At 41.1% G+C, this 10231-nt stretch overlaps 1 protein-coding gene across 3 annotated transcripts in view; it reads right to left on the reverse strand.

Moving 5' to 3' along the window:
* prkar1b (protein kinase, cAMP-dependent, regulatory, type I, beta) overlaps positions 1–10231 on the reverse strand; it is a 63780-nt gene that overhangs the window by 46571 nt on the left and 6978 nt on the right. For 2 of the 3 annotated variants that reach the window (XM_020622143.1, XM_020622142.1), the window contains exon 3: positions 2897–3067. In XM_020622143.1, coding sequence (XP_020477799.1) covers positions 2897–3067 — 171 coding nt within the window. Of the gene's footprint in view, positions 1–2896; positions 3068–5799; positions 6205–10231 lie in introns of those variants that run through there. The other variant, XM_020622144.1, reaches the window with a different exon arrangement.

Raw genomic sequence — 10231 nt, forward strand, 5'->3', positions numbered from 1 at the left:
TTGTGTGTGTGTGTGTGTGTGTGTGTGTGTGTGTGTGTGTGTGTGTGTGTGTGTGTGTGTGTGTGTTTCTGTGTTCACAAAAAAGGACTGGCAAGGTCTGTAGCCACAACAAAGCCACAGAAGTCAGTATTTATAAAGAAGCATCCTAGGAGGGAACTTTACCTAGTTTTTCTGACAATACCACAAAAAAAGAGAAAGCAAAATGGAGAGGACTAAACTACACCCAACTTAGTGCAGAATGAAGGAGCGGAGTGTGTGTATGTGTGTGTATGCATGTGTTTTGTCTCCGGAGGAGGGGGTAGGCTGTAATTACGTTAAAGCAACAGATGTCTCCACATGAAGACGACCATACAGCACTGTGCACAACATGCCACAAATACACACACAGCCACATCACATCTAAAATAAAAAGTACAATTTTCATCTCTCTGCACTACTGAGGCCTGGCTACTTAGTGAACAGAAAGAGGCTGGTCTGAGTTGGAAGAGGACACAGACACTCAGTGGGGCTCAGTGGTATAGTCATTTTCAGGTTCAGATTTTAGGTCAGTCCACTAATCACGCTCCCAAAGATCATTGGGATCATTAAACATCAGGGCGCTCAGCTTGTTACCAGGTTGCAACCAGTTTTATATCAGTCAAAATTATGACTCAGAATCTGTCCTTGCTAACTGGTCATGATCAAGATAAGGTGCAGTATTCTGCTGTAGCCAGATGGGACATAAAACATCAGAAAGGAAGGATTTCTAATGATTTAACAGCTATGCCTAATCAAATTCTGTTGGTATATAAAAAAGTAAAAAGCAAAGATTCAGTATTGACTAACTAATCTGCAACATCCATATTTTTTCTTCCTTCACCAGTATTGAATATAGATTGATGTTAACTGTGATACATGATTGGAAACCCCTTAATTCCCCATTTAATGCCACAGGAACCCTTCAAAGTTGGAAGAAATATCTGACTTGTCGCTTTTGCCCCGCCTCGTCAAGAGAGTGTCCACACTAGTTCCCCACGAGCTGATGCCAGCCCTGCTCTTCAGTCTGTTAACGTGAGCTTGACTGACAGGCCTCGCAATCTGTTAATCCTCAAAGCACTTTACAGCAAAGCTTTTAAACAGACGAGCAAGGTTAGCTAATTGATTGTGGTCTGTTAAAACAGCAGTTGATTATTACTGTTATTAATAGAACCCATGATGTAGAAAGATGTCAGCACAGTGTGCGTGTTACCTCAGCATATGTAGGTGGCCAGAAGAAATCCTCTCTCATACTGAAGCAATAATGCACTTTCATGTTATAATTCAATTTTAACTCATTTTTCTTTGATGGTCTGTTGTGTTGATTAGCACATGCTGCTGATGTGGGTGTGTGAGTTGCTGCGTGTGTGTTAGTGTGTCTTTGTGTGCCGCTCATTTGTGAGGTCAAGTGAAGAAGAAAATGAGACTTAAGATGGGGGCAGGCTTGCTGCCACGAAAACTGGCCCCGGCATCTCATAAAGACCTTTGAGCCATAGACATAAATGCATGAGGGTGTGTGCACACACCTGACACACACACACTGCATGCTCCAGTGTCCTTGCTATTACACTGTGGTGACAGGGGTTCATGCCATTATGTCATTACTCAGCAATAAATTATGTGTTGAGTTAATTACCATGGTAATGGTATAACAACTAGGGTGTGTGTCTGCTGTACTATATGTGCGTCTGTGTGCATAAAGGTGAGTTCAGGTGGACAAATGAGCACCCCTTCCTTTACAGTAGCTGCATTAAATGAAGGATAAGAAACATGATGGTAGGTAGATGACTGATAACTAACAGCAGCCTTGAAGTCCACAAAGAGAAAATATGAAAACACTTTACTTTGGCTTCTCTTGCCCTTTACTGCTCAATCATACTGTTTATCATACTGTCTTGCAAATCAAAGATCAAAAGTAAATCTAAGCATAAATAAAACAAAACCTCTTAATGTACTCTCAAATTTTATGTCAAGCACTGTGTTCTCTGTATATGCTCAACTTTCTGCAATAACCTGATGCACTGAACAGCATATAAGAAAAGAATTGAGAGGTTTTGCCCATGGACACATGAAACCTTATGTGTAGGCTACACATGTTCATGACAAAGACTTAAGTAGTGCAGCAAGATGATGACAAATTTGAATTTAATTGAAATGGACACAGAGTAGTCTCTAGAAGTCTCAATATGCCAGTTAACCCACTTTTTTCAGTCACAAGTAAACATGCTGACATCCTAAGGTGAGTTGTAATATTTATCTTGAGTACATGGTTTTACAAGAAAAGTAAACATAAATAAGACATATCTTTAAATTTTATATTGATTTATCACAGCCGAGCCAATATCACAGAGTCAAATATCAGCATCTGTGCTGAACATAGGTTAAACAGCTGACTCACAAACTGTGTGTTTTCCTGAAAACAAATATGCGGAAGTGTCCAAATCTGTTCAGTAATACCCATCATATATTTGCGCAGTGTACCTCCATTCCCACCGTCACGTTGTTTCAGTGAATGTGTTCACAGTCCTGCTCTTAAGTAGGCGTTAACACAACATCAGCTCTGTCCTGAGTAAATGAACAACAAACACCCCTGATGTCTGTGTGAACGTTTCTGATATCAATGAATACCTTGGTTCCTTCTGAACTTATTCATATTTTAATTGTATATTTTGCTGTAATGGATAAGGGGTCAAACAAATGAACAATAAATAGCTTTAAGTTAGCACATGTGAATTAATTTTTGTTATAGTATAATATGCACTGATATGTGTGTATATGTGTGCGAAGATGTTGGTGAGTTTACATATTCAAGCCTGCACTGGATATGTGTGCTTTTGTGTATAGGTTCAAAGATGTTATACATCCATCTTCCAAAGCTGACCTTGCGTACGTAGCTGACAGCGTCCTCTTCGGTGTAGACTTCGGCGCTGACCCCTCCCCTGCGGCGCCGGGCCTTGACAACCGGGTTGGGTGGTGGGGGAGAAACCTCATCATCATGTGAGTCTGACTGGCTGTTAGATTTCTGGCGTGCCATGATTTGCTTGCATTCTTCCTGTAAAAAATAAATGGATAGACAAGATTGGTGGAGAAACAAGCACAGGGAGAAGCACCGAGAGTGGGAGAGAAAAATATATGTATTCAGTGGTTAAAAAGCAAATCATGAAGATCATCTATAAAAACAGCAACCTTCTTAGATAGGTTCTCTGAAGGTGTAAAAAAAAAAAAAATCAAATAAAATACATATGTGTAGAAAAACATGCAACTTCTATTGTAGCTTCAGGTAAAACAAACAATCTGATGTTCTTTTTTTACCTTATCATCACAAAAAGAAGGACTGACAACCCTCTCCAAACACCCATTCTAACATAAATGTGGACTTTTAAATTGGTCAGAAAATAAAACACAATACACCTCAGAATAAGCACAGGACACATCCTAGTCCTCACCAAATCTACCTTCTATGCTATGAAGTGAAAGTCATCAAATATTAATATCTGCAGGCTTTAACATGCAGAGAGAAAAGGGCTCAGCCAGGTACTCTCCTCCCTCCTCTCAGATAAAGAACACTAAGGAATAAAGACATCAAAGGGGAGACAGGATGCCTCGGTCTGGCTGCTGTTCCAACTGCTGATCACTGCAGGTGATGAATTATTGATCGCAAACTTAATTAACACATTAGCATAAGTACACACTAAAACCATTACAGGCTCGTTAATGTCCAAGTACTGTGAGACAAGAGCAATGGGATAATAGTTTGTGCAAAGATAGCCAGTGCTGTGCGCATTTCTTCACTGCTTCAGAGCATTTACGTACAATGCAGTGGGGATTCAGTTGACAACAGTATTTTTTTTTTTTTTTTTACCTGCACCTTTTTTTGTGCAGCAGCAACATCATTTTTGCCAATATTTCACAGTATTGAAGATGTTTCTTCTTATTGCTGGTTCACTGCATCATTACTGTGCAGTTAGAAATACAGAAGTATATCCCTCCTAAAACATCTGAGGGTGCACATACTGCATTTCGAGTGCTACTCCGAGTTTGAGCACGCACAGGCACAGATTTGTAAGGGCAGAATCAGATTTGAGAGCATAATCCCAGCCATGCACTCATTCCTGAGTGTGCTCTCTCAGATTTCTCTACTGGGTTTTGTGCCAAAGTCTGTCAGTGCCAAACGTTTTGAAAGCACACAAAACAGGTTTTGAGCACTTTTTAGTTTGCAAATCAGAATTTGAGAGCATGCACGCACAGATTTGAGAGTGAAGGAAGCCAGGATGAGTGCAACAGATGATTTTAGTGAGCAGCAGGGGTATTATAAATCCACTAAAGAAGTGGTTTTGTCAGGAGTTTGGGACAGCCTATTTTATTTTTCTACTGAGTGTAGGAATTTGTAGGATGCAGGTTTTTATATTGATACAAGTATTGGTCAGGTTCCATGTCCTCCAGAAAAGCTTAATACTACAGTATATTCAGTGTGGAGGTGGAATGATGACCTGTTTAAATTCCTAGTTGATCTGCAAAATCTGCAGCTACTTTCATAATTATTAATTGTTAAAGGCATCTTTCAAGCAAAGTGGCAAACATTCTCTGGTTCGATCATTTCAACTGTGAAGATTTCTTGCTTTTCTCCATCTTCTATGATAGTAAACTGAAAATCTTTTTGGACTGTTGATTGAACAAAACAAGCCATTTTTAAGATGTCATCTTGGGATTTAGCAAAGTGTTTTTGTAGACCAAGCGATAGTTGAAAAAAACAATCAGCAAATGTATTGATAATGAAGATGATCATTAATTGAACCCCTAATTCAGTCTATTCATTTAGTTTGGTTGTGCTGAGACAATAATCCCTTTAAACACTTTGAAGCATCTTGTATTCTGTGAGCTTTTAATATTTAATCAATTAGATCATTAACAAGAACAATAATCAATTGAGGAAACTGCTAGTTCACATACATGCACATTAGTACACATGCACAAAAATAAAAAGCAAAAGAGACACATCTTGCATATGGTGCCACCATTCCACTAACACCTCTAAATTTTGGAGGACCTCGTATAATACAAATATCACCAGAGAGAGGGGTGGAGGCAGCAGGTGATCCAGACCTCAGCATGTCTTTGGACATTCTTTCTCAAATATCTGCTTCAATCACCCCATCGCTCCATGAGGGAGGAAGGAAACAGTAACAGCAGGGATATAATGACAGAAAACATCAGTCGAACATCAGTCAAATTGCACTTTCACTCATTCCAGTTGGAGAAATAAGCAAACATACTCCAGAGCACGCACACACATACACAGTCTTCTTGCTTACGCAGAGTCACTGCCTGAGGGAATACAGCCAGCAGGAGGACAAGAGGGGAGGCAGAGACAGAGAGCAGCATCAATGCACACAAACACACAATATCGCCATCTCACAAACACAGAAAGACTAGAAGCTCACACAATTCAGCTTAATCAAGGTGACAAGCTCTACAATCAGATAATATGCCACATCCTCTAAAGATGGTGATGGCAAAGTCTAAAGAAATAAAACAGGTTCCTTTCTTTCAAGCACTGTAAACAGATACATCTGTCTCTCCTCACTCCAAACAAGCATCATTTACAAATTAGCCAACACTGTTAACATGCTATAGTCTAGAACAGTCACTAATGCTCACTCAAGCCAAGTAGTACCAAGCATCTTTACCTTGCAACAAAACTTGTACACTCCTTCCTCTATGCCATTATATAGGTTCACTCCAGGAGGCTAACTATAGGCTAAGTCTGTTAGCAGAGGTATTTACCATGACATGGAGGGCCCCTGGTCAGGCCTGCTGTGTGTCCCTCAGCCTGTCAGTGGTACCAGACATCAAGTCAAAGTGTGAGCATGCCAAAGTGTGCATGGGAATCAACATGCATGGATCCCGACCTCATACACACCTGACACACCGCAGCAGCATCTTGCTATACTAGCCCAGCAACTGCTGTGTGCATATGCAGTGTGTGTGTGTGTGTATATGTGTGTGTGCGCGCACTCAGGTTTGAGTGTGTGTGCAAGAAGGCAGAGAAGCCAAGTTTGTGTGTGTGTGAGTGAGAGATAGAGCGGCAAAATGTCTGCAATCCTCTCGGAACGGCAGCTTAAGAACAAGACCACTGATGAAAACACTGATCACTGCAAAAAGCCTGTCTCTCCATCGCTCCTGCGCAACTCTCCGTCTCTGCTTTCCAGCCTCTCTCTCCCTCTCTCACTTGTGCACACACACTCAAAATCAGGTGGCGCAATGAGCAGGCACCTCTCGCTTCCCCCCGTCACTATGACAACTGAGTACTGTGAGCATCCTGAATAGTTGGTGGTGAGTCTGAGCAGGAAGCAATAGTGGCTCACACACCTACATTCACACACACACACAACAGTTCTGATGCCTGTTGATAGATTCTCTCTCTCACTAACACATTTACAGTGAGTCAGTTGACAGAAGGGAAAACGTCACCACCCTTCAATAGACTTCTGTTCTGACCAAATGGCATTTCTGTGTTTTTTTGCACCAGTGAATGGCTGCAGACATTCCCAAAGAGATACATCATCGTCCCATACATTCACTGTGTGTGCCAGACACTGTTCTGTACTATACAGTGTCTTTCTCACTCCTTAACGTTCTCCCGCTCCAGCCACACGTTTCCTTTTAGGTCAGAGGGTCAGCCAACAAGTGAAGACTGTGTCTGGCTCCAACAAGTCCTCACATTGCTGTGGCCCCAGTGCCACACATGTACAGTCCAACGTTTGATGTCTCAGAAGCACAGTGGTCTCTATAAAGGAGCTCTCATTAGTCCAAGGTGAGCTGAAGACAGATGCAATGTCTTTTCCAGCAGCAAAGACAAACCTTTTCTTCGTTTAGCTTTTTGTGTAACACCTAGGCTAGTCAATCTGAAGCAGTGTAAGCTACTGTATATTTCCAGGGCTATGTACAACGGACAGAAAACATCTGCCGTCCATTTACAAATGTTTTCCTTTTTGTTATCCTACCTCAGGTAGTATGATTTTCATTTCAAATCAAATATTTTCCAAAAGCAATGCACTCCCCTTTTAATATTATGCAATCTATTCTCTTTATTTACCAACACATTTTCTACTCTAGAATCAGTGTTATAACACTATGTCAGTCTCTCCTCTCTCTCCTTGTCTCCTCTGCTCTCCCTGCATCATCACTGGTGGCTGGGTGCCAAAGAAAGAGGACAACAGAGGAAACAGAGGACACGGACGTAAGCAGAACACAGAAGCTCTGTAAAAAGTGGCCTTTCCATTAGAGACAGAATGACTGAGTGTCAGACATTAACCCAAAAAACAAAGACAGACAAAAGATGACACGCATCCAATTCAAAGAGACTCGCTCCATGTAAAGACAGTGTTAATAAATCATTACCAATTGTAATTGTGACTCAATTATAGATTAGTCATAATGATATATGTCCCTCCTGTTCGCTCCCTGGAGCAATTTGCTCCAAGCGGATGCAAACCAAAGTCATGACTCTCATCTGTGACTAATCAGCCTAACCATAATGCTCAACATGAAAGCATTAAACCCATCGAAGAAGATCAGAGGGCTCGCAGCACAAATACATCAAAATACCCATTCTGCCATGAAGTTAATATCTGATATTAGTTAGAGAAAAGGAAATGTTTAGAAGTGGCTACCTCAGTGGTGTAGACAGTTTCACTCTCTATTGCTAGGGCTGTACCCATGTGGGTGACCCAGAAACAACAACGTGCCACTCAAACACATGTGCACACAGGTAATGAAGCAAAGAGAGCTGATCGACCACCACAGCTACCAGTCTACTCATCGCTCTGTTGTAATCGGCATTTCTCACATTTTCTTACATTTTATAGCCTGTACAATTTAAATGATTGGAAAAAAAAATCTGATGATTTTTTTTTTTTAAAGAATCGCTATGCACTCTACTTCAAATAACTAATTCTGTTATTTAAGTACAAGTTAGTGCTTTACCAATGCTGTGTAAGGATATAACATGGTTAAATGCTCAAACAAACATCTGGTGTTGTATCACAAATTAGTGGAGGCGGGTGAGGGTGCAACGGCCAGATAATAGAGGACAAAGAAGGACCACTGAGGAGACAGGGAGTGGGGATTCAATTTACCTGTAAGGGCTCCAGGCTGGGCCAGGGAGAAGGAGATTTAGGGCTGGGTCATTTCTGGCAGCACGATGGGAAGGAGCGTAAACACAGACTGGAAACACTAATTGTGAAATAAGGTCTGTGATCCTGAACGGAGCTGAACTGTCTACTATAGTGCATACACACCACTGGCAAACACATGTAGATCGATCAAAATAATCTCTGGGCAGAAGAAGAGAAAGACAGGGGCAAAGTAAAAGAAAGAAAAGGGAAAGTAGATGATAGGGAAGATAATCCAAAGCTAGACTGAAATCCTCCTCAAAATGCTTTCAGCAGACTCAACAAACAACCAAACCCTGCTGACAAACTGTCAGTCAGAGGTCTTTGAAGGAACTGGCAGGTTTGTTATGACAGGTATGGGTGACAGCTCAGTGGCTTGCAGGACAAAAAGGCTTCTCATCTTACAGGGGATGGGGAGACAGCAGCTGACTGACAGAAACTGACAGACAGAAAGTGAAAAACCTTCCCATAATGCAACCAGATGGGACTGTTCACAACCTGAGAGGCTGCAGCAGGGTTTACATGTGCTTTACTTGACATGCTTTATGTTGTTGAGTGAAGCTGAGAATCAAGAATAATCAGCACAACACTTGCCTACAAAGATGTAGAGGCACAAACAGAGACAAAAACATTAAACCTCTGTATTTTTTCAGATATTTCACCCTAAACTAAACACCTACTGTATCTGTGCTGCAGACTTGGTGAATAATAGTGACACACATAAAATATTTTAAAAGACAGCCCTGTCAGAATGCTACAAAAACTAAACTAAGGTGTCACATACATCTTGCCTTTTACACTACAACATGCCAACATTTAAGGTTCACTTTTCAATAATTACACACTGAGCTGAGCTGACAGAGAACACCCATCTCAAGCTACTGTTGTAGACATTAAAGGCATCATTTCCATGCGTAAACAGGCAGGATGAAAGTGAGCAACATGCCTGTCATTCTCCCATTCACAGCATCAGCTGGTGACTAAAAGACATGTTATTATATTGAACAAAATAACTGGTAAGACGTGATGAATTAGTGTGCTCTCAAGTGTGCGTGTGTAGTGTACGTCTGTGTGTGTCACCAAACAGAGAGAGACAGAAAGAAGGAAAAGGAAGCTTGTAGAGCAAGAGGGACAAAGGGAGAAAACATTACATCAAAGAAAAAGTCTGTGAGTGCAGGTGATAGAAAAACAGAGACAGAGGAAAGAGATTTTGCAGGTAAGACTGCAAGTGATGAGGCTAGGGCCTGGCAAATGGGAAGAACGAATACCCACAGCGAAACAAGTTGAACATATAAGGGTACAAAAGGAACCATGTTTGTGAATAAAGGGGCTCACTGAGGATAAACTAAAGTCTAACAAACCTTGACTGTTACCTAGGTTACTGCCTCTAGTGGGCGACGAGCCCTGACAAAAATGGTTGAGAGAGAAAAAAGAGAAACATACACTAACATGAAGGGTGAAATATACAGTGGGTACGGAAAGTATTCAGACCCCTTAAATTTTTCACTCTTTGTTATATTGCAGCCATGTGCTAAAATCATTTAAGTTCATTTTTTTTCCTCATTAATGTACACACAGCACCCCATATTGACAGAAAAACACAGAATGTTTGACATTTTTGCAGATTTATTAAAAAAGAAAAACTGAAATATCACATGGTCATAAGTATTCAGACCCTTTGCTGTGACACTCGTATATTTAACTTAGGTGCTGTCCATTTCTTCTGATCATCCCAGAGATGGTTCTACACCTTCATTTGAGTCCAGCTGTGTTTGATTATACTGATTGGACGTGATTAGGAAAAGCCACACACCTGTCTATATAAGACCCTACAGCTCACAGTGCATGTCAGAGCAAATGAGAATCATGAAGTCAAAGGAACTGCCTGAAGAGCTCAGAGACAGAATTGTGGCAAAGCACAGATCTGGCCAAGGTTACAAAAAAATTTCTGCTGCACTGAAGGTTCCTAAGAGCACAGTGGCCTCCATAATCCTTAAATGGAAGACGTTTGGGACGACCAGAACCCTTCCTAGAACTGGCCG

The sequence above is a fragment of the Monopterus albus genome, unplaced genomic scaffold, assembly GCF_001952655.1.
Source record: "Monopterus albus unplaced genomic scaffold, M_albus_1.0 scaffold273.1, whole genome shotgun sequence".
Classification (NCBI taxonomy): Eukaryota; Metazoa; Chordata; class Actinopteri; order Synbranchiformes; family Synbranchidae; genus Monopterus; species Monopterus albus.